The sequence below is a fragment of the Castor canadensis genome, chromosome 11 (assembly GCF_047511655.1).
Source record: "Castor canadensis chromosome 11, mCasCan1.hap1v2, whole genome shotgun sequence".
In the NCBI taxonomy this organism is placed as follows: Eukaryota; Metazoa; Chordata; class Mammalia; order Rodentia; family Castoridae; genus Castor; species Castor canadensis.
Window position 1 is genome coordinate 64,234,520 of NC_133396.1, and position 23,946 is coordinate 64,258,465.

Consider the following 23,946-nt stretch of genomic DNA (forward strand, 5'->3'; position numbering starts at 1 on the left):
GGTGGGCTCAGCCAATACAGCAAGAGCGAAGTAAGAGATCTGCATTTGGATCCTAGCTCTGTCTCTTCTCAGCTGAGCCTCTTCTGGCAGAGGTATTTAACTTGAGCCTCAGGTTCCTTGTCAACAGAGGGTTAATAGTTAACATCTCCATAGTTGTTAGAATTAAACGAAATAACTGGTGTAAAAAGTACAAGGCACAATGCCTGGTGTGTAGGGAACACTTAGTAAGTACTAGTTTTTATTAGTATGTTAACAGTAAATGCTTTCTTTTAATCCCTAGTGGCCCCTCCTGGGACCTCCTACTTGCAAATGCAGGGCAATTACAGACCATGACCTAAAGTATGCTCTCCAGGAGACAAATCTTAGCGATTGTGCACCCATGGCAGACTATGCACTAAGGCAGGAAAGAACTCCACAAAGTATCTCACACTTCATTTAATCTGAAGAATATTACAGGCTCTCTGTCTTCAGATATAAGTTATTTATAACGTTACAGAACAAGCAGCGAATTCAACAATTTAAAAACTTAAGTAAGTCTACACGGCGTTAACTTGTGGCAACAGTCGTCCCAATTCGTTTTTTAAAAGTCACCCTTGCCCTCGTTTCAGTAGACGTGCACCATGCCATAGAGGAAAGTCCAGAACAGGACGTAGGTGAAGAGGCCTCCTATGAGGCCTCCGGTAAAGAGAGGTCTTCGTGACTTAAAGTATTTGTTCCACCTCCTTCCCGCCTTGAGAATTAGGAGCAGGGAGAGCAGGATGGAGGCAAGCAGGTAGAAGATGAAGCCGTAGAGGCCGGTAAGGCCGAGGATGCCGGCCGTGGCCCCCGACAGCGCTGACACTGAGGTCCGGCAGTAATCCAGGACCGCGGCGTTGCCCCGCACAGCTGCCTCGCTGATGAACGGCGGCCCCTCCCGCTTGGCCACCACCGCGGCCATCGCGCCCGCCGGGGCTCAGCCTCTGCTTTCCGGAGGAACGACGCGGAGCTGCGGAGAAAGGTAAATTACCAGCAGTGCCCGAAGCTTGGCAAGTTGAGTTCACGCCGCTCCCTCCCCGAGGCTTTCGAGACCCGACAGCATTCCCAGGACTCGGACCTTCAAAAGACGCTGGGAAGGCTAGGCCGATGGCTGGCGGCACGTCCGCATTCCCCAGCCATGCTTCCCCAGTTACCTGGAACACTGCGGTAGACGGTCACTTGGCGTTCCCTCAGACAGGAAGGGGTACAGATTCCTGCGGCGCCATCTTGTATGAGAGGCTGCCGGGAGGGCTCAGGCTGCTCATGCGCAACCCTGGCCTCTTCCTCCTGCGCCTGCGCCTCAGGAACGCCCCGCCCTCTCCCTTGCATCACGATGCTCGCACCTGGACTTCCGAAAGCCGAACATCGCTCCGGATGCTGATTGGCTGGAGATTTGCTAAGTATTTATGAGGGGGCGGGCCGAGCTGGGCTGCCTTTGTTAACCAGAGGGCGCGGCAGTGGGCATTCCTTCGGTTGCGGGCTTTGCGGAGCCGTGTTAGGTTGCCAGATTGAGGTCGAGATGTCCTACATCCCGGGCCAGCCGGTCACTGCCGTGGTGGTGAGTACGCTTGCGTAGGCTCCTTCTTGTCTTGCTGCCATTTCGCAGAGCGGTAAACTGACATTCAGATTGACAAAGCGTTGGACCGGGGCTCCTGCATGCAAACTGGCGTCCAGCACTCCAGCTCCGGCTCTGAACGGATTGGTGCGGCAGCCTTTCCCAGCCACTAAACAGATGGCTGGAACCCAACAGCCTCCTTAGCCTCTGGGCACAGGTCGAGGGTGGACTCCTTTCACTTGGCGGGATCGGGGAAGAGGGAGAAAGGCCCTGCCGTGCGAGTCTGGGAAAGCGTCTCCGTCCTGGGCCTCCGGGTCCCCAGCTGGGCAGCCGCGGGGGGCAGGCGCCGGTCCTGACGTCCATGAGTCGCAGCCTTTGGAATGAGGAAGCATTTCCTCCGTTCCAGCCCGCTCGCCGCCGCCGCCCAGGGGAGGGAGGTTAGGAGGGTGGTGCTGGAAGATTGCCTTAGTAGCCCCTTCCTCCTTCCGGTCCGACCTGGAGCCTGGGACCCACCCGCCGCCCGATCCGGAGCTAATGCTCATTAAAACTGATTTGGTCCTTCTCTGAGCTTTTTCTGGATCCTTAGCCCTTGGGGCAAAGTGTACAGTCCATACCTGGCTCTTGAGGCTCGAGGAGACCTTTTGAGGTCAGCCCGGGTTTGTTTTGGTTGCTGGGTGCTATTTGAATAGGCAAAGGGAAGAAGGGAGGCTGGGACATCAGTGCCACAGCCGGAAGGGGCTCGCAGGCCAACCCAGCGGCAAAGGTGGGGAAACTGAGTTACAGAGAGAAGGCTGTCATGCCCAGCAAACCATAAAGGAAGGCTTCAGGAAGGACCCAGATCTGCCTAACTTTCCAGAAATTTAAAAAAGAAAATGGGAAGAAATGCCTCTCTAGCAGGCAGTGGGTTGAGTGAAAGAAAGCCCCAGCTCTGGAACCATGGGGACTCAAGTGGTAAGATGGGTGTGATGGAGAGTTCTTGAAGTCCGTAGGGTGGGAGAAAGAAGTCATTGATAAAGTGGCACGTGAGGGTAAGCGTAGAGCACCAGCTCAAGCTTGGGCTAGGAGGAAACATTGCTGGACCAGCTAACAGCTATCCCAGGTTTCACCCTGCTTACACCAGCCTGGCTTTTCCAGATCCCTAGCTGCCCCATGTTGGGAAAAAAAAGGAGTATATGGGGTGGGGGGCAGAGAGAGCACTTTGCCACCTGACTTCTCCCAGCAGGCCTCTTCTGTAACCTTGGGGGTGGGTGTGCAGGAAGGTATATGTTGGAGCAGGCCTACAGGAGCTCTTATTTGGGAACATGAAGACCTAGGTGAGTGGTGAGAATAGTGCTCTGGGCCTCCTCCCTCATGTCATGGCCAATCCCAGGGTCTCCCTAGCTGCAGGACCACAACTTGTCATCTAACATCAGGTGCATACCTGACATGGTGGGTGGAGCTGAGTGTTTCCTTTTTTGTGTCTTAGAATGGGGATGGGGTGAAGAAGCTTCCTCCTCTCCAGTTCCGCCCTCACTCATGTCAGTTCATGTTTTAAGAGTGTCACAGCCATTCTGGCCCCTTCTCTGAACTCTGGCTCTAAAGATTTGCTTTCTGGACAGTTGTGCAGGTGGCTTCTGACACTGTCACTTTACCTGCTCCTCCTCTTGGGTTCCCATCTGAATGATGGTAGCATTCAGTTAGGCCAGGTGATGGGTGCTCAGTTCCTCTGCTGGATGAGCATGAGCAGTCCCCAAGTCTGTGGATCTCATTTTTGAAGTAGCTCACACCCTCCTACCTCTACATCCTGCCTGTGAGACATCCATTTCCCTGCTAAGAGTACCTGAGTGGTTATCCTAGCATCAAACCTGACCATACCTTGCCTTCTTCCCAACTCCTTTGAGCTCTAGTGGGTTCAGGACCAAGGTCAGGCGGCCACACTTGTCATCACCCCCTAAAAGCCTGGTGTAAATGATCCCTCCTTTGTGAAGTTTTTCCAGTTTCAGATCAAGTCACTTTTGCTTTTTTTCCTTTGTGTTAAACTTTGGGAGTGATCTACTCTGGTTCCCAGCATCTAGTGGCTGGAAGGTTCTTTGCTGAGGGCTTTGAAAGGAGCTTGCATAGCTGGGGACGGACCCCATTCCCAAAGCAGTCCCAGGGTCGCCCCGAAGCTGGTGGGAGAACCCTAGAATACTGTCTTCTACACTGCACAAGAGCAGGCCTTGGGGAGACCCCATCTTCGACCATCCTTTGGACTAGCATCCCACAGCCTCATCTTCCCTCCCAGTCCTGTACTCTCAGGTCACACAAGCATGTATCCACAACTTCTCTACTCTGCTTCCCTTGGTCAGGAAGCTCTTCTCTCTTCCATGAAAGTTTATTTTCTTCACTTTTCCTGAGCATCTTCTGACTTGCCCTTGATGGGGCTGGTTCAGCCATCAAAGCTGCCTCAGCAAGGTGCCTGCATCTTCTCAGGGTCTGATCCCTCCTACCTGTGTGCTCCCTCCCTGAAAAGATGGGTGTCCCCTCAAGAGCAGCCATGGCACCTCTTGTTCCTGGGCTGGGAATAGTTCAGAGCATGTACCAACCAAGGCTGGGGAAAGGGGGAAAAAGTTTGAGGGCAGAGGGCTGTGCAGGTGGGTCTATATGGCTGTTTTGAGTCCCAGCCTTCTGGGCTGGTGACCAGCTAGAGTCCCACAGAGGGCCCTGGGTCTCAACCCTTGGCATAGCCTGAGGCTACTGCTGGGCACACAGATCATTTTCATTCTCTGCCCGCCCACCTGTCCCCAACTTGCTTTTTTCTTTGACAGCAAAGAGTTGAAATTCATAAGCTGCGCCAAGGTGAGAACTTAATCCTTGGCTTTAGCATTGGAGGTGGAATTGACCAGGATCCTTCCCAGAATCCTTTCTCAGAAGATAAGACAGACAAGGTGAGGGGGACTAGGGTCCTCAATCTTCCCATGGGGCAGAGATCGGAGGTGGTAGCTTTCTGCTTCCTTGTCTGCATGGAAGGAGCAACCCTTACCTTGCTCAGACAGTCCTAAGAAGGTCACAGAAATGATCTGTTGGGAATAATCAGGAGTAGGGTTGGGGCCTTCCAGCCCTAGGAAGGCCTGCTTAGACAGACAGGAGGGGCTGGAGTGACAGCAGGGTCCCCTGGCTGTTTTGGCATAAGGCTGAATGTGTAGGTGGGGGGGCTGGGAACAGGGACAGAGGGTTGGTTGGGAGTCTGCCATACTGAGTTCTGCCCCATGGATAAGGGGCCAGTGTGGTGACTGCAGGGCTTTACCTGGGCTGCCTCTTTTCAGGGCATTTATGTCACACGGGTATCTGAAGGAGGTCCTGCTGAAATTGCTGGGTTGCAGATTGGAGACAAAATCATGCAGGTAACAGGTGTCCCACAGGAAGAAAATAAAGTTTGGTGAGAAGGACTGAAACACCTGTGGGGAGCTGGCCCAGTCTTTTGAGGGGCGGGGAGGGCGCGACTTACCGAAGCAGTTTTGCAAACTATGTTGGTATCGCTCCCTGAGGAAGCTTGGCTGTGGTGCTGAGTACCTCCAGGTTGGGGTAACAGCTTGTAGGTCTGCTTGGGTGGCCCCTGACCCTCCAAGCCCTTTGCTTCCAGATCCACATTGAAAGGCTGTGTTCTTTCTCTGGTCCAGGTGAATGGCTGGGACATGACCATGGTCACACACGACCAGGCCCGGAAGAGGCTGACCAAGCGCTCGGAGGAGGTGGTGCGTCTGCTGGTGACCCGGCAGTCGCTGCAGAAGGCTGTGCAACAGTCCATGCTATCGTAGCACCTGGCCATAGTCCCCGATTTGTGCCTGTTTGTACAGTGACACCACTTCTACATTCTGCCTGCCCCTTGTCCCGGCTTCTGTGTGCTGGGCCCCAGCTCAGAAGGGCGGCAACTGATCCTGGGGCTGAGACAGTCTTCCCTCCCTTCTCACTCTCAGCTCAAGGCCCTGGGACCAGCTCTTTCCCTTGGACACCGGGGACTGGAAACGAGGGTCTGGAGCTGACTGGTTGAGCATCTGCAGTGACTACAGGCTTAGTCCCAGACCTGCTGCCTGGGCACAGTAGTGCCCAGGCAAGCAGGAAACACTTTTCTGAGAGCTGCCAAAGTTGGGAAATGCCAGGTGGGACTGCCTTTCCCTGTTTGCCCTGGCTGGATAACACTGCCAGAGACACTAAGAAGGTTGGGCAGGCTCCCATTCTTCCCCACTCCCCTGAAGGATTTGGCTTCCCAGGGCTTGCCTGCTTACAGGATTTAGATGAGGTTCAAGGCTGACATTTCAAGGCAGCTTTCAGGATTGCCATTTTTCTCTATGCCTGTGGACTTAACTTTTATATTTTTTAAATCACAACTTTGATACAAAGCATTTTTATCTTACTATTTGGAAGTGCCAATTCCATTTTTGAATTTAGCTTACTAATTCACATCTGGTTGCAGCTACCCAGCGCATAAACAAGTTTTATTTTGGTTACTATGGAAATGGGGCAGTATGATGCCACCCTACACCTGACATCTTGTACCCAATAAACAATGCTGGAACTCCCAAAGGATCTTTGCTAAGCCATGGGGTTAGGGATATTTGGGGGTGGATTGGGACAAGTGTTCTGGTTTTAGGATGGCTGGCTTATTCTCTGCTGCTGTGGGATGAAGCCCAAGTCTTCCCAGGACCACCTTGCCTGGAAAGTGGCTGGTAGTACTTTACAAGTCTCAGTGGAAACATGTTATACTGTTGCCTTTTGGGTGTCACTGTGAAGCCCCGAGTTCCTAATAATTACATAATTTCCTTTGTGTAACTGAGATTCAGCTCCCAACTGAGAAGGGCTTCATGGGCACTCACCTGACCCTGAAACTCAAGAGTACAGAACCATAGCCAAGGATGTAACCCCAGATGTTCACAGTGGTTGAGCTGGCTAGACTGTGAGCCAGGGAGCACCTGATCGGTGCCTAACAGCTCTGGGAGATGGTCACTCCTAGACTTGCCTGGCACTGCCAAGTCAGACTTATAAAGAAAAGTTCAGAGGACTGGGAATGTATCTCAACATAGATCACTTGTCTAGCATCTACAAGGTCCTGGGTTTGACTCATAGCATCCCCCACATCTCCCAAATCCAGAATTAAAATTTCCCATTTTAAAAGTGTAGCACCCAATAACTTTTGGAGTGCTGGAGCTCAAACCCAGGGCCTCATGTAACTACACACTCTACTACTGAGCTATAGCCCCCATTCTTTCCCCTCCCAACCCCTGTTTTTGAGACACAGTCTTGCTATGTACTTGAAGCTGGCCTCAAACTCTTGATCATCCTGCTTCATCCCCCCTACACAGCTGGGATTACAGATGTGCACCATCATGCCAGCCCAATAAAACATTATATAAAAATCATTGGGTGGCCCTAATAAGACAGGTTTGCAATTCCTGCTCTAGGGAAACAGAACTTAAATTCCTTGACAATTACTACAATTAGGTAGAGGAACCATGCGACATAAGATCCTTGTGCCCCTGCTTCCAGTGGTGTCCTGCCCTTAAAACTCTTTTCCGACCCGTCACAATTCCAGCATGCTGGTGGCAGATAGGGTACCTGTGAGACAGACCTACCTGGCCCTGACTGGGCTGGTGTCTTGTACCTTCATCAGGGCTTCCCTGATGAAGTGGGGGTCAGCATGCAGCCACCTTGGGTCAGTGAACTCCACAGCCCTACTTGGTCCTTTGCATGAGGTGAGCAAGGCTGGCTCCCTAAGCCCCATGGACTTGGTTCTGAAGGCTGACTTAGCTGCCTTCTGCACCTAGCAAATACTCAGTGTGCACAAAGAAAACAAACCAAGTTTTAATTAAGGAGACAGTCCCCACCAATACAGTAAAAATAAAATAAGGCACAGGCCCCTCACATTGGACTTGTAAAAAAGAGTGGCTTGATAAACTCAGGGCACATAAAAGGCATGTTTTGGGTCCCACTGAACAGCTTGGGGTGGGAAGGAAGGTTTAAGATCAGGGCTGGGCCCATAAGCATTGTGTGAGGTGGGCTTTAGTTCTCTGAGATTCCTCAACAACCAAAAAATTGGAGAGTCCCAGGTTGGGGGTTCTGGGGAAAGCCAGGGAAGGGGCCTGCCCTCCCATCCAGGGGACTGGCAGGCCTCTAAGGCACAGGCTGGTAGAAAGCACATGTCCTGCTCTACAGGTGCTGGGTTAGGAGGAGTAGGTTGATCAAACATGCCTGCACGTAACTCTCAGAAAGCAGAGGCAGGAAAGGGAAAAAGAGAGCAAGCCACTTCAGAAATGACCCTCCCAAAAATTTTAAAGGGGTTAGTGTGATATCTGTGTGATTAAACATCCAGAGGGCACTGGGCATGCGTCCAGTTCAGAACCTATCTGGCAGGCACTTCAGGGCTCAGAAATACTCTACCAGGTCCTGGCCTGAGCCACCTGTTACTGCAGTTGTGGAAGCTGAGTTAGAATGAGTGTGTGTCAGGAAAATGGCCTTCAGAGAAAGGACCCCAAGGCCTAATCCCACAATCCTTGCCCCTCAACCACCAGCACCAGGATTAGCACCTTTGAGTTCATCAGCCACAGCACCTGGCTGCTTGGTCCCTGTGAACACAGTGGTGGCAGCAAAGCTCTCTTGGCTCTCCCAGCTGCAAGGTCAGCCCTTCAAGCTGCTCCCAGAAACACTTGTTTGGGGCAAGGCCTTCGGCTGCAAACTCAGCTCCCAATTCTGCATGGGATGGCTGTCAGGACCTGTGCATGCTGCCTGAAGCCTTAAAGAAAAGAGAGATGGTGCATCAAGATGCAGGAGGGCCAGATGTCTGGCCTGGGAGGCCCAACTTGAGATCTGGCTTTCAGTCTTGGAGCAGAGTCAGGTATCTGTCCCCGAGGGAGGGTCTTCCTAAGCCCAGGAGGGGCCTGGATGAAAGGCAGGCTGGTTGAGTTTAAGGCATTTGGCCCTGAGGAAGGGAGCGCTTCTCTGCTGGCACATCAGGCCAGACCTGCATGCCAGCTGCTTCTCCTCTGGCCTTCATTGGGTGCAGCCTTCCCCACCTGGGCCCAGGACCAGGCTGTTTACACTGGGTCTCTGGGGACTAATTCAGCTGGTCATACCCAGGTTTCTTTCTGTACAGACAGAAGTGCTGGATGAAGAAGACTATATCGAAGAAGATGGAGAAGATGCCAAGTCCAAACTTGGTTGGGTCTCCGAAGATCAATGTCCACTGGTCTGTTAACAGCCAGAGGGGACAGAATATAGTTTTAGGTTGGCAGCTCCTAAGGCAACTGGAGCATGTGGGTCTGTGGGGGTGGGGGTTCCCATCTACCCAGGGAACTGTAAATTCTGCAGCTGCAAAGACCCTTGGGTGAGTCTCTTCTTGGGGGTTGGGATCAGCTTGGATTCCAGGCTGCAGGACTAGTGGGGGATGGGGGTGTGTGTGACCTTGCCTGGTGGGAGGTGTCCCAGAAAACTCAGCCCCACCCTGGGCCTCCATCCACTGGGTGGGGGAAGCCCTCTGGCTGACTTACTGTTATTGTAGGACTGGAGGAACATCTGGAGGAGGCTGAAGCTGCCCCCCGTAAAGTCCAGGAACACACTGCCAATGCTCCAGCCCTGGGTGCTTTTGTAGTAAAAGTTCATGTAGGCCTGGGCCAGATGGATAGACAGATAGAGGGCTGTGAGGGGGCTGGGCAGTTGCCTGTGTTTGCCACTCCAAACAAGAGCAGCTCTGATTCCTCCCACTCACATATTTGGGGGCCTTAGTTCCAAAGAACATAGTGACCTTTGGGCTTTCTAAATCTAGCAGTATATACTTAGACATTCCCTTCTTCCTGTTGCTGTAGCCCCACAGCCTTCCTCTAAACCCACAATTCTCTCACTGGTACCACCTCCCTTTCGACCATGTAGGAGGGAGGTCTTGGCCTTTTTGATGGTCTTCAGTTCCCAATCCTGGTCTTTTCTCAACCTTTCCCATACTTGCTGCTACCTCTCCAATCAGACAATTCCAAATGTCTCCCTCTGGGACTTCTGCCTCCCAGGGTACCAGCCTCAAGCCTTCCCACATGCAAGGACTGAAGCCCACTTCCCCAGAGTCTATCCCTTCCTTAGCACTTGCAAGCCCCCTGGGACCTGGTCCTTGCTTTCCAACTCCAACATTCTCAAAGACTATTCAGCAGCCTGATCTCCTGCGCAGAGTACCTGGGCCTGGAGCATCCTCCATCCTCCACTGAACTCAGTGCTGCTCTCCCTTAGAGTGTAGCCTGCCTTCCTAAGCCTATGGGGCACAAGGATCCCAGCTTTGGGGCTTCTCCACTAGGTAGATTAAACAAGGTTTTACATTTGTTGGTGGAAATACGTACTTGGCAGCTACATTACATCAGCCCCTGGTCCAGGCTACCGACTCTAAACCCCTGGCAGAACTTGTGCGAGGGTGCTTAAGGACCTTCTAGGAGAACATCTACACTAGAGGTGGCCACAGGGGTCAGCTCTCTGATTCACCTAATCTTTCCTGTTTCTCCTGCTGCTTGCTAGTCCTCAGGGATGGCCACTGTTGTGGAAATGGGAGTATGGGGCAGTAGTAGGGGAAGAACTCAAGTCATTAGGAAAGATTGGGAAGGGGCAGAGAAAGGTAACGGACCTGCCTAATCCCTGACTCAGAGGGACGTATGAGGTCTACGACTCCACTGACTGTGATTCTGCTCCAGGGAAGATCAGGTAATGGTACCCACTGGCTTTCTGCCAGTCTGGGCTCACTGGCTTCCACTGCAGCTTTCCATCCTCATCCCCCAGCTAGACACAAACTACCCCATAGGAGCAGGGTCCAGGCTCAGTATCTCTCACTTTTCATGCTACTGGCCATATGAAAATGCAGGAAGGCCCTGGAGTACCTGTGGAAAATACTTGATCAGTGTGATGACAAGCTTGATGTAGGAGAAGCAGAAGAGAAACTGCAGCCATGTGGTCACCCCGACTGCAGCCAGAACCATGGTGATGAAGGCAAAGAGCCATGCGAGCACCAGGAAGCCAATGGCAGGCCATGACACACTCTGGTTGCCTCGCTGAGGAAGACATGGAGGGTGTTGAAGATTGGGGCACAGAGGTTGCTGCAGGGTCTCAGGATGGGATGGGATTGACAGGACAGAGCTGGAAGCAGAAGCCTGTTGATGCAGCCTGTGTGAGGCCTGAGCTGGGGCTGATTTTAGAGATCCTTGGGGTATACCTGGGCTTGAATGAGGTGTGAAGTCCCCAGCACTGATCCCATTTTTAAACTATCAGGGTTTCCTGTTCCGTCCATCTTGGATTCTCTAGTCTGTTTACTTTCTATTTTTGGCAGTACTGAAAGTTGAACTCAGGGCCTTGAGCTTGCTAAGCAGGTGTTCTACCACTTTTGTTTTGGTTATTTTTGAAGTAGGGTCTTCCTTTCAGCCCAGGCCAGCCTGGACCTTGATCCTCCTAGTTATGCTTCCCTGCATAGCTGGGTACGCCTGCATCACCACATCCAAACATTTGTTGAGATGGGGGTGTCTCATGAACTTTTTGCCTTAAATTGCAATCCTGCTGATCTCTACCTCCTGAGTAGCTAGGATTACAGTGTGAGCCACTGTAACTGACTGGACTACTTTTTTGCTCCCACTTTGCAGAGCTGGGTGCTTCTCAGCACTCATACTGAGGGAAAAAAATGGGGCTGGGGACATAGACTCTCATACTGGAGGCCTGGCACCTCATCCCAACCTAGGTATTGACTTGTTCCATTACCTGGATGGAACCTGGGGTTCTCTGCAGTCTGTGGCCTATCCCAGCCTTTCTCGAAACACAGTCCCAAAGTAGGCCTCCTTCACCAGAGCTTCATAACAAAGGGTAAGAAAACCTAGGAGGTTCACAAGGGTGGGGGCCATATAGCCCCCATAGACCTCGCACAGTGTTTGAAGGGAGGTGGCACACCCAGGGAAGTGAAAGCAAAGCTGTCACCTTAGGAATCCCCTGAAACACTGGGGTCTTGTAAAAGTGCTCTTCCGTGTGGAGACCCCAGAAAGCCTTCCAGCAACAAAGTTGAGTCCGGCTCTTTCTGTCCTCCTGGGAGATGTTTCCTTCACTGGCACCGTGAACCCTGGCTATACCCACCTGTTAACAGTTCCTCTCACATGTCCCTTGGTCTTCAAGATTCTGTACCACTATGGGAAATGAATCCCCCCCTCCTTTACCCTTTACCATGGGAATGTCACAGACCCCTGGACTACAACAAGAATTTCTCTGTCACTCTCCCTCCCTGGCTGGGCTTGGGCTTTCACTAGCTGCCTGTGTATCTCTTCCACACAGCTCTCAGTCTCCTGGCTAGTCACTGCCTTCTCTTTGTCTCTTACCCAGACTTGGGTGCTCCCTGGGCCCAGTACAGAGCCTGGCCCATTACTAGGCCTGGGATGGAGATGCTGAATGAATGAGTATGTCTCCTTTTTGAGGATCCTGAATTTTCTGTTGAACATAGGTGGCAGTGGTGGGTGGCATGTGGATAGGTTGGGTGGGTGTTGCCTCAGGCAGCCCCTGGTGGGCCAGGTCATGAGGCCTCATCCCTCACCTCATACAGGCAGCACTGCAGGATGACAATCAGGGTAAGGGCGACTGCATGCAGGCTGAAGAAGACATCATTATTGTCCACAGGGTTCACACCGTTGGGGTATTTGAGGAGAAACTGCTCCTGTTGGGGATGGGAAGAACCTGGGAGGTAAGGCAGCCTGGCCACCAAGTGATTCAGGTAACCTATGGGGGGCAAGAAGTGCCATACCTGGATGTAGGGTACCCACAGGAGGCTGATGTTGAACACGCTGTAGGCCACGAAACCCGTCAGGTTCAGGGCCAAGAAGTCAAAGCTCAGACCAATGACACTGTGGGGAGGGGATGAAGCAGGGCAGGGGTGAGGCCTAGGACCACCCTGTGGTCCCACTCTGTGGAGACAGAGCTCCTAGTACACAGGAAAGGATAGCTCAGCCCTCCTTCTCTGCAAGGAAAGGACAGTACTTGGGTTTCTTTCCACATGACTAGTAGCCACCTAACCATGCCCTCTTGAGATCCAGTTCCCTCTTTTCTTCCCTTGCTCCAGAGATTTCTCCTGGAGGCCTCATGCAGGGAGGTATTATCTCTTGCCCTGGTGTCCTAAGAGACCCAAAGCCAGAGGGACTATAGGAGTACCTATGTTTTTGCCACATGCAGACATGAGCAAAGCCCACTTTTACTCTGGCTGTGAAGTCACAGTAGGGCTGGTTAGTGTCTATGGCTGAAGGATGAATGACTGGACACCCCAGTCTTCTAGGGCCAAGGAGATTTGAGTAGACTTTCTCCCTACCCAGTCCATTCTTTGCTTGGAGAAACCCTACGTTATTGCTTCCACAAGGGAGGAGGAGAGGATGCTCAACTGAACTGGGCAAGGGACTAAATGCCCAGCACTGGAAGTCCTACCTAGGCTCCTGCAGAGATATTTCCCTCAGGACAGCTTTCTTGAAAGGGCAGGCAAAAGAGCCAGAGTGGGAGTGGGAAGCTGTGCTGCTGGCAGCTTGCTGGCATGCCCACCTTACCACCCCACTTGAGCCTGCAAGTGTGACTCAGCAGGTTACCTTTTCCGTCTCCAGTTCTTGATCACCTGAGGGTAGAAGGATATGGACCAGGCCACGAAATATATCCAGCCAATCACTTGGTTTATGACACTAATGACATTGCTGCGGATCACGAAGAAGAGTATCCTTGGGCTAGAAAGGGATTGAGGGGATGGGATTTGCTGAGGCTGGGCTTCTGAAGGAAGCCCCACTGCACCCATGCCTAGCAGGGCCTCCCTTCCTGCCCACATAGGCAGGAGCAGAGGTCAGCCTACCTGGTCTGGTTGGAATGATTTCCATGCAGATGAGCTGTCACTTGTCCAACATTGTGAGATGTCACTTGAAAAGAGGAATTTGTTGCTCCAGGAGGCACTATAACCTGTTAGGAAGACTGAATTTGATCTGAGACTGCATAGTTATTGAGGATCTGTTCCACTGAGTGTCTCCAAACTGACAGCTAGGGAATGGGGGACATATCACACAGGGTCTACACCTTCTAAGAGCTTACTAACCAAAGGCAGGAGTGGGGCCGGCCAGCCAACCAACTTGAACCTACTTTTGTGTGTCAGGCTTTCTGAGCAGTACTGTAGCCTGGTCCTCGGGCCCTCCCCTGGCTAACTGCTAAGAGAGCGGTATGGCTTTCTTCCTCTCACTAGCCATGTGATTTCTGCTCATCTGTAAATGAAGATAACACAAGTGTCTAGCTCACAGGACTGCTAAAAATGACTTGTCTGTAAACCTTACAGTACAGAAGCTGGCACAGAGAAGCCAAGTGCTTCCTATCATAACTGGACTGCAACAGCTATGTTATTTCTACTTCCATCATTAGGCTTCTCCATATCCAAGGGTCAGCCCCTTGCCCTACCTGCTTGCCAAATGACAAAACAAAATATGTGCATATACTGGACATCTGGCAAGGAGAATATTCTCACCCTCATTTCTGCCCAGTATTTATCAAAAGCCCTGCTCCAGGAAAATGGACTTGGAAGTCTGCCTGTGACCTCTGATCTCCCAATCATTTCTCCTGATATTCTGAAATCTCCTTAGAACAGCAGGGAGTAGAATGGTATCTTTACTGAACCAAATTATCTCCTTCTGTACTTTCAACACATTTGATCCTGGATAATACCCTGGGTTCCACCCTCAGCTCATCTTGCAGAGACCAAGAAAATACGGCTCTTAGCAGCAATGGCTTTTTTCTTGTGAGGCAGAGTTTCACTATATAGCTAAGGCTAAAACTATGTAACCCAGGATAGCCTCAAACTTGAGATTGCCTTGCCTCTCAAGTGCTAGGATTACTGGCATGTGCCAATATGCTGCGTTATCAGCAGTTTCTTAATGAGGACTCTTGAGCCACCACCTTTTTGCTCTTAGCACAGAAATCAGGGGGCTTAGCAGAACAATGCAAGTAAGAATTCAATTTCTGGTCTGTGTCTTGTAAGTCACATTATTCTCTTTTTTTTTGGGTGGTGGTACTGGGGGTTGAACTCAGGCCCCTGCACTTGCTAGGCAGGTACTCTACCATTTAAGCCACACCTCCAGCTCTTCTTTGCTTTAGTTATTTTTCAGATAGGGTCTTGCACTTTTGCTGGGGGCTAGCCTAAGACTGTGATCCTCCTATCTATGTCTTCCTTGTGAAGAGGATTACAGAAGCATGCCACCACACTCAGTTTATTTGTTGAGATGAGGTCTCACTAACTTTTTGCCCAGGTTGGTCTAGAACTGCGAGCCTCCTGATCTTTGCCTGCCAGGCAGCTGGGATTATAGAAGTGCACCACTGTGCTATTCTATAGGCCACGCACTACTCTTGGCTCTTTTATTTTTCTATTGCCTCATTTACTCTCTCTTTTTTTAAAAAAATCCAACTTCCTTGCAGTGTTGTTTGCATATTTTTTAAGTGGCTACTAAATCCTATAGGAACTAGGCAGGAAGAAACTGGTCAATCAAAAATTAACCAAAACAATGTGCAATGAAATGATAACGATTACTGCCTTTACTAAGTGCTTTCTATCTGCCACAATCCCAGACTTTTACACTTGCTATTATTGCTTTTAATCTTCATAGTGTGGTCAAGCAGACATTATAACCCCCATGTCTACAAATGAGGAAACTGCTATGTTGGGCTGAAGTACATTTACCAAGGCTCAAGGGCTGGGCTCCTAGACCACCTGACTATCAAGTTCTAACCAATGGCTCCTGACGTCACAGGAGTGATTAAAGCTGGGTGAGGAGGGGCCAGGGATGCAAGAGCCTGAAAAGGTAGGTTGAAATGCCTATGAAGGTCATCTTATACAAATGGCTGTTAATTTTTAAAAATTGAACTATAATATACATGCTGAAAGATATATATGTCACAGCTTGAGAAATGTCTATACACTGACTACATTCAGAAATGAATGTTTCTAACACTTTAGAAGTCCCATTCTGTCCCTTTCAGTCTCCTGACTAAGAGTATGTGCTAGCCTGACACTACACTCATTTAATCTGTGTACTTTGTATAAAAAGAACTGTATGGCTCACATTGTTTTTGTGTCAGTCTTCTATTGCTTGACATTATGCTTGATTTTTTTTTTTTAATTTTTTTGTGGTACTGGGGTTTGAACTCAGGGTTTCACATTTGCTAGGCAGGCACTCTACCACTTGAGCCATCCTTCCAGCCCTCATATTTAAAAAAAGTTATTTTTTTTTTTTTGGTGGAATTGGGGTTTAAACTCAAGAACTTTGTGCTTGCAAAGCAGGCACTCTATTGCTTGAGCCACAACTCCAGTCCATCTTGCTCTGTTTATTTTGGAGATGGGGGTCTCACGAACTATTTGCCCAAGCTGGCCTCAAACCATGATTCTCTTAATCTCAGTCTCCTAAGGACCACACAGGTGTAAGCCACTGCCACCAGCACTTGGCCTTTTGTTTTTTTTTGGAGGGACTGGGGTTTGAATTCAGGGCTTCATGCTTGCTAGGTAGGCACTCTACCACTTGAGCCAGTCCTCTAGTCAGCCTCATGTATTTCTAAAGAGGATAGTTTACTTACATGTTTGACCCTAAAATAAGCAATCAGCTTAGTTCCATGTCATCTGTGGACCAAACAGACTAAGAGGGCTTGTGCCAGACCTGTTATAAGAACCAGCAACCTTCTTTGCACGGCATACTGGCCTCAGGCCCTGGGCAGGGGGAAGCTGGGTAGGGAAGTGAGATTCACCTCTCACAGTGTCCCTTTGGGTGGGACACTCTGAACCCCCTCTCTCAGCTGTGCAATTTGTCAGATCACAGATTCCTAAATTCTTGACACTGGTCATGTTTCACTGCTGTTTGCTTGCTGGGGAGCTCAGAGCTGATTAGCAGTCCATCTCCACAACCACCAGGGGGCCTCAGGACCATCAAACTCATTCTTGCCTGGTGCTTGTGCTGCCTCTTTCCCAGCTTTATTAAGGCATGACTGACAAATAAAAATTGTATATATTCACAGAATACAATGTAAAATACACATTTCTATACGATTAAATCAAGCTAATTAACACACTGCCTTACACACTCATCATTTTTTTTGTGCTGGGACCGTTAAAGATCTAAATGTCTTAGCAATTTTCAAGTACAGTCATGTGTCCCTTGATGGGATACACTTGGAGAAATGGGTCATTAGGTGATTTCAGAACTGTGCAAATGTCATGTGTACATACACAAGCTAACATGAATATATTGTATGGGACCAATATCCTATACATGATCCTTTACGGACCAAAATGTTATTTGGCACATGACTATATACAACACCTTATTATTAACTGTAATCACCATGATGTATAATACATCATCAGAAGTTATTCATCTTAATAAACTTGCATTCATTTTGCCAATCCTTCTTAAGTCAAATGACAGGGCATAAAACACTCAGCCACAAACAGACCAACAAAAACGAAATCACGGCTTTCTAGATTGATGTATTTCCACAAGCTCTTAATTAAAATATGTTTTGTTACCTAGAATTTCCCTACCCATCAGTTACTTACTTCATCAGGGAGCTCAAGGATAGTAATATTTTTTGAACGAAATGTGATTTCAAAAGTGATCATCAAGGTTGCATTTAATGGAGGCCTGTGGAGGACAAGAGTCTGATTACTGCTGGGAAGTGGGGCCCTGTGAGACCTCAACTGACCCTCTGGATTTCACACTGGGCCTTCGTTTCTCTAGCAGTCAGGAGCAGGAAGTGCTACATGCTCAATACTAAGGGACGGGAGGTATTTTCTATCTTTTATCAGGAGACTGGATGTTCTTTGGGGTAGGGTAAGAACACCAGATGGTAGAAAACTGGCTGTGAATGATAGATGAGGCATCTTTGAGGTGTACAGGCCCATGGCTCCCTACTCCATTGGGAAAGACTTCCCAGAAAGTATCAGGTCTAAACAGGGTGTGGGGTGAAGGCCAGTACTTGACTGGAGGACTGGGCTTCTAGGATAGTCCAGGGAGCCTCAAATCTGTGCTTAGTCTTGAAGTTACTTTAGAGGACAATGGGAAACCACTCAAGGATTCTGGAAAGGGGAAAGTTGGCATTAAGAGGACAATTTGAATGACTGGCATAGTGTGGGTGGGTGTGTAGAGATGCAGGAATTGGAAATGAAACCACAGGCCTGAGGAGGGCCTAGGAGACAAAGTTTTGGTGTGAGATAGGATCTCCCAGGAGAGGTGAGGAGTAAAGTGAAAAAGACAGGGCTATAGATATTTATCTTAGGGCATCCTCACAGCTGAGAGGCAAGAGCCAGGTAAAGCAGCAAAGTACACAAAAGAAAGGCAGGCTCTCTGGCACATTCTGGTAGAAACAACTGTGCCTAAACCAGTAGGTGCCAATAAGTATGATGCCAACAGAAGCTAAGTATGAGCATCACATGGGCAGGGTCCACCTGACACAGTCACTTCTGCTTTTGAAAATGACCTCATCAGTGTTGGTCAGAATTTCAGTTTATGCCTTGACCTTCAGGGCTCTCCTGAAATACTTAGTCTAGGAAAAAATCTTGAAATATGGCATCAATTGCTGGTCACTCAAGGATTCTTCTTATTAGGTTTCCCTAGTCTATGGAGGAGAAGCACCTTATCCTCTTCCTCCCAAGTTAGGCTCAGTTAGGGCCTGAGTTTTGGACCAAACATGGCAGCCCAGGCTAGTGCCATTGTACTTTGAATGGCCTGACCTATAGCTGAGAGGCAAGAGTATTGCATATGAAATATGAACAGGCTATACCATGGGTTAGCCTTGGGCCAGCTCTAGGGTCTATTCAAGTGGGGCTAAGGACAGAATCAGACCTGAGAACTTACCCAAGGGTGATGCTGACACTGGTTGAGCTGCCATTTTCTAGCTTCACAACTGGAGGAACGGTGAGGCTGACTGTCGACTCTGGAAGGACCCAAGTCAATGACATGAATCATCAGGTCAGAGAGTACAGGCTCATGAGAAGCAGACACAAGGTCCTGGACATCTGAACTCATGAACCCTAGCTCACTGACAATCACTTTCTAGGTGAAGAGAGGAAGGGGCTGAAGGGTCCTGGAGGGGATAGAGATAGAGGGCCAGAGCAGGAAATGCTGGAGCTTCCTCTTCCCGCTCCTCTGACAGGCTCTGAGGGCCTGCTGCTGAGTTATCCAGAGAGAGTTTGAGAATCATGGAGCCCAGAAATTATCACAAAGGAACATAAGCCACTATCTGGAACTGTAAATTGTGGGCTGGAATCACCTCTTCAGATGGACAGCTCAGGGGTCAGCTCTGTTCATGGGCCAAGACAGTGCAGAAATTGGTCCAGCCCCCTTCCTGCATTCTCAAAGATGTACAAGGCCCAGCTAACATGTTTCTAAAGAATCTTTTGGGCTCCCTTCCTGACCCAGCTCAATCCATGCATGATCCCCTTCCTGAGGCTGGGAACTGGAGAATGGTGAGGATACATACTGCTTCACTATCAGGGATTTTTTTCTTGGCATTAAAGTGTTAACTGCAGATACGGCAGACAAATAGACCTCCGGGATGAGGAAGGAAGCAGGTTTGGTCTTAGAAAATTATCTTGGGCACCTCGGGGGATATGGCTCGGTGGTAGAGTACATGATTAGCATGCATGAAGCCCTGGGAAGAAAGCAGAAGAGAGGAGAAGGAAAAGAAGGAGGAGGAAGGCAGAGGAGAGGAGGAGAAAGAGGAGGGAGAAGGGAGAAAAAGAGAAGGAGGAATAAGAATGAAGGAGGGGGGAAGAGGGGAAAATGAGGAAGAGGATGAAAAAGATGAAGAGGAAGAAGACCATCATATACTTAGAGGTCAAACACCCTGGATCACCTTGGTCACAGAACATGGCTGAGTTAGCTTGAGCTCTTCCTGTGTTCTTTGAGCAACCCACCTCCCAGTTCCTGCCCCATTCCCAGATATGCTCAAGGCCCCATGCCATACCTGCCCATCTCATCTCTCCTGCCTCTTGGCCTTTGTGGTTATACTCAACCTAGAGGTCAAGATCATGAATCTAGACTGGGATGGGGAAGGACACCCATGCAAGGGAGAAAAGTGCTCAATTCTGATGATGATAGTCCTTATGGGGTAGAGGTTACAGGTGGGGCTCAGGTTTCTTTTGCCCAGACTTCTCAAAGGCAGAAGATGGAGAGTTGAGATCTGAAGTTTTAGATGCTGAAGTTGAAAGGAAACTTCAAAGTCACCTAATTCTACCTCCTTTGTTGATTTCCCTTCTCTATCCTCCTACTCTTCTGTCTAGACACTTCCAGGGAGAATAGCCCCATCTCACAAGACATGCATTAGCCTGAAACCTGCACTTTTGGGCTCAGCTCTGCCACCTGGAACCTCTGACATCTGAGCTTCCTTTTCCATCTTGGCCCCGCCTGATGCAGACGGAGGCTGTCCCAAGTGTACAATTCCCCTGATTGAGATTCCCATGGTCCATGGTCTCTAGTCTCCTTACCTGATGGGGTCTGCTCCGATGCTGGCTGACAGTCTTGGGCCTCTTTTTTTTTTTTTTCATACTTGCTGCTTTGAGTATGAAATCTAAGGCTCTGTTCTTGGTTTTCCCAGCTGGTGTTTGCAAGACCTATTGTCTTTACCTATTAAATTTTATCTAGAGCTTAGGACCACACCAAATAAGCAAGTCCTGGAACAAGCCACTGCTCAGGGCAGGGTCACTGAAGGTGACATCAGGAAGCCACCATACTTCTGGGTCCCTACAGCACATAGTGGGAGACCCACAGATTTCCTACAGTGTTTGCTGTTAAAGGAGAGGCTGTGAACTCTCAACCCGATCAGAGAATGTTTATTTCCCCCTCACTCAGCACCACAGAAGACAGTGATGATCAGCAATTGAGATTCTGTGCTCTGAAGTCACTCAGTTCTATCCTGGGTCTGACATTACTTAACCTCTCTAAGCCTCTATTTCCTTGCCTGTAACATGGGGAAATAACAAAGATCTATCTCACAGGGTTATTGTGAAGATGAAACGTAGCAATGTTTATAAACATGCTTTTCACATGGTCTGAGTGCTAAATAGTTGTTGGCTACTGTTATCACCTGGATATTTTTAGTTCAAGATAAGAAGCAGTTAGGAAGTTGTCTCACATCCTGGAAAAGCACATTTTAAAATCTGCTCTGGGTTAGGAGTCTGTATGCACCATGTCAGAGTCAGCAAATGAGTCACTATGAGACCACCCCAAGTTTCTTATAAAGGGAGTCTGTTTTTTTTTGTTTTTTTTTTTTGGCGGTACTGGAGTTTGAACTTAGGGCTTCATGCTTGCTAGGCAGGTGCTCTACTCTTAGCCTCGCCTTTAGTCCCCTCGCCTCTAGTCCCTCCAGTCCTTTTTTTTTAAGCTAATACTTACTGGTATTTCTTCCACTCTGTACCCCACCCCATGCCAGCAATTCTACTATGGTCTTGAATTTGTGTGCTCAAATTTATCCTCCCACTTCAGCCTCTCCAGTAGCTGGAATTATGGATGTGTGCCACTAGGCACAGCTTCTGTTACACTTTTATTACAACAAGGAACAGAAAATTTTATTGCTACTAAAGCAGGATACAAGGAAACAGAGTTCTAAGAGGGAAGATGTCTCTCCTACAAAGCTAGAAAATGGTGGAGCCAGGATTCAAACCTAGGCTGTTAGGTCTAAAGCCCAGGTTCTTACCACAGAGCCACACTGTCTCAGATTCCACCCAAAGAAGTCAGAGACAAACTCTGGATGCCAATCAGTTCATCCATAGTATTCAATGATTACTCCCCAAAGTAGAGAAGGAAGACCCAGTGGAAGGAGGCTAGAAATACAGCAGCAGAAGCATAAGCCTTTTTTTTTTTTCTTTTGGTGGGACTAGAGCTTGAATTCAGGGCTTTGCACTTGCAAAGCAGCCACTCTACTGCTTGAGCCACATCTCCAGTCTATTTTGTCCTGGTTATTTTTGAGATGAGGTCTTATGAACTACTTGCCTAGGCTGGCCTTGAACAAGTGGTCTGCCTGATTTCAGCTTCCCAAGTAGCTAAGCTTACAGGCATAAGACACTGATGCCTGCCCAGTATAAGCCATTCTTTACAGATATCTCAGCTTGTTGGGGTTCCAGAGTCTAACTTTGAGAGCCAGTTGTACAGTCTGATTTAAGAACCAACTGTTGACTTTGGTGATACAAAAAAGGTAACATGGACTCTAGGGCAGAAGGCTAATATTTGTGGAACCATCTGGCTCTTTATCAGACTCCTGGACTCCAGACCTGAGTCTGGTCTACTACTCTTGGTTGAGAGGCAGGCAGACACATGCGGCCTGGACAGTGCTAAACAGGTCAGGTTACTCACTTTATAGCCACCATATTATTTTTTACAAAGCTGATAAGCCATGTTTAAACTTACCACATTTCTCTACAAGCTTCAGGGGAAAAAGGATAAAAATAAGCAGCCAGTTGCTTATCATGTTCTCTGATTTCTCAGAACTAGAATGAAAACAGCAAGAGAATTCATGTTAAGGTTGAATCAACTCAGCTCCATGGGGACAACATGCCACCTGGAACCATGACAATAAGACAGTTCACAAAGGACTTTCACTTCACATCTGACCTCACAGGTTTGGCATCACAACCTCAGAGAGGACTTATCTTTCTTTGATATATAGGGAAATGGGCTCAGAGCAGCTAAGTGGGTTGTGTAAAGTTCCACCCTGAGGAAGTGAACACAGACCCCAATTTTTTCCTCTTCAACTGCTTTTGGCAACCTTGTTAACAGAAAGAGTGCAGTTGTATTGGCTTAGGGTTCTATTTTTTTCCCAAATTGTTCCTCTTTCATTCCACAGAAAGCAGAATGTGGGCTGAGAAGCTTAAATGCTGGGTCAGCAAAAGTCCTACAGCCTGAAAGGCTGGGACAATCTGGACAGAAAGAAAGGCATTGACAGATAAGTTGATTACAATGTTTAAAAAAAACAAAACAAAACAGATAATCATATACAACCAGTGGCTTTCTTGTAAGACAGAAATAGAGCACTTCATGACAATGAGTTCTGTCTGGTGTGCCCTTCTGGTATGAGTTCTAAACCTCTTCTAGCCTTACTCAGAGGCACCAGTTTTAAGAGCCTCTCCCACCCACACCATCCCCTCCCCAGATCAACCTGGAGTCAGATGTCTCCTGTTGAGGCTTTATACCTGTCTTCTGTCCCACAATCTGGAACTTTCTGGAGAGGTAACACAGACATGGCAAGGAATGTGTGCCTAGAGACAGGCTGTGCAGGTTCCAACCTGAGCTCCCCATATGTTAGTTATGACTTTCAAGGAAGCAAATGGATAAGGATAAAAAAAGACTGAGAAACAATAATGTAACGTGATTGCCACTACTGCCTAGGGCACCTAGCAGGTTGTCACAAAGCACACATCTTCTGCAGAGTTATTGAAAGAACAGGACCCAGGAATCCTCTCTTCTTCCAATTTGAGAATCCCACAGGGCAGGGTGGGAGGTCTCCTGTCTAGTTCCCAGAGCCAGCACTGAGCGAGTCAAGAGAAACTCGAGGGATGGTCCTCTCGCCTCTCCAAAGTAACCTGCATATTTCCCAACCCAGAATCTGGCAAGTGAGCAGAAGGCGGGGAAGGGGTTCGAAATGCACTTGAGTGGAGCTATCCACATTACCCCAGAAGCCCGGTGTTCCTGCCTTCGCTCACCAACACCCGGGCCTTTCAACCTGGGGCTGTTCAGCGTTCCGGGACTGGTGGCACGAATCCAGGCGCGGCCGAGAGGGCCTGGACCTGCGGCAGGCTGCCCCACGGATTTGCTGGTCCAGTCTCTGGGCCTCAAGGGTCAGCGGGGGAAATGCAGGGAGGCCTTCCGTGCCGCGCCGGCCCTCACTTGAGAGCCTCCCAGGCTCAGGGGACCGACCTCACCGGACACAGCAACCACGCGCCAGATGCCGCTTCGGAATGTACGGGTTCCCCGGGCAAGGTTGACTTTGTGTGAGGGCGGGCCAGCTGTCACCTGACCCGAATCACCTGACTCATGGAGGCCAGATCTCCGCGCGAGGCTCTGTGGAAGTTGTAGTCTTTAGGTGGGTAGGCTTGTGGGAAGGACGGAGGGGTGCAGGCGCCCTGGAAGTTATGTGGCACCATATGTGAGAGAGGATCAAGCCAGTTTTGGGCACACAAAGACTCTAGGAGCCTCCATCGCCTCGCGGTGAACCCTACACTCCCTTGGTGAGCTAGGCTCCTGTCCCGGAACCTCTGCTCTACCCGGCGTGCCACTCTAGCTCCCGCCTTCTTCTGCCTCTTCACCTATCGCCGGAGCCCGCCAGGAGGGGCGCGTGAGAGCTCGCCTTTCTCGACCAATGGTGAGACGAGGAGCCGCCAT

The 23,946-nt window shown here is 49.4% G+C and overlaps 3 protein-coding genes across 9 annotated transcripts; 1 reads left to right on the forward strand and 2 right to left on the reverse strand.

The window, feature by feature from the left end:
• Positions 1–419: 419 nt before the first annotated feature.
• Positions 420–1,323, reverse strand: Emc6 (ER membrane protein complex subunit 6). 2 transcript variants are annotated; one of them, XM_020176417.2, is made up of 2 exons: positions 1,170–1,323; positions 420–985 (listed from the first exon to the last, which is right to left on the reverse strand). In XM_020176417.2, the coding sequence occupies exon 2, from the start codon at positions 935–937 to the stop codon at positions 605–607; it is 333 nt and encodes a 110-aa protein (XP_020032006.1). In that variant the 5' UTR covers positions 938–985; positions 1,170–1,323; the 3' UTR covers positions 420–604. The 2 variants fall into 2 exon arrangements, with proteins under 2 accessions (XP_020032006.1, XP_020032007.1); XM_020176418.2 differs by having other exon boundaries at positions 1,094–1,248.
• A 71-nt stretch (positions 1,324–1,394) lies between these two features.
• Tax1bp3 (Tax1 binding protein 3) lies at positions 1,395–6,112 on the forward strand. Of its 2 annotated transcripts, XM_020176415.2 has the most exons (4): positions 1,415–1,573; positions 4,357–4,476; positions 4,855–4,932; positions 5,209–6,112. In XM_020176415.2, exons 1-4 carry the CDS (start codon positions 1,535–1,537, stop codon positions 5,344–5,346), a joined length of 375 nt encoding a protein of 124 aa, XP_020032004.1. In that variant the 5' UTR covers positions 1,415–1,534; the 3' UTR covers positions 5,347–6,112. The 2 variants fall into 2 exon arrangements, with proteins under 2 accessions (XP_020032005.1, XP_020032004.1); XM_020176416.2 differs by lacking the exon at positions 4,357–4,476 and having other exon boundaries at positions 1,395–1,573.
• A 1,259-nt stretch (positions 6,113–7,371) lies between these two features.
• Ctns (cystinosin, lysosomal cystine transporter) lies at positions 7,372–23,922 on the reverse strand. 5 transcript variants are annotated; one of them, XM_074047189.1, is made up of 12 exons: positions 23,592–23,922; positions 21,976–22,055; positions 18,427–18,505; positions 17,130–17,214; positions 13,401–13,504; positions 13,147–13,278; positions 12,321–12,420; positions 12,114–12,233; positions 10,429–10,599; positions 9,070–9,187; positions 8,656–8,770; positions 7,372–8,315 (listed from the first exon to the last, which is right to left on the reverse strand). In XM_074047189.1, exons 2-12 carry the CDS (start codon positions 22,034–22,036, stop codon positions 8,201–8,203), a joined length of 1,200 nt encoding a protein of 399 aa, XP_073903290.1. In that variant the 5' UTR covers positions 22,037–22,055; positions 23,592–23,922; the 3' UTR covers positions 7,372–8,200. The 5 variants fall into 5 exon arrangements, with proteins under 5 accessions (XP_073903290.1, XP_020032003.1, XP_073903289.1 ...); XM_020176414.2 differs by lacking the exon at positions 23,592–23,922 and adding an exon at positions 23,268–23,582; XM_074047188.1 differs by lacking the exon at positions 23,592–23,922 and adding an exon at positions 23,236–23,582.
• Positions 23,923–23,946: the final 24 nt, after the last annotated feature.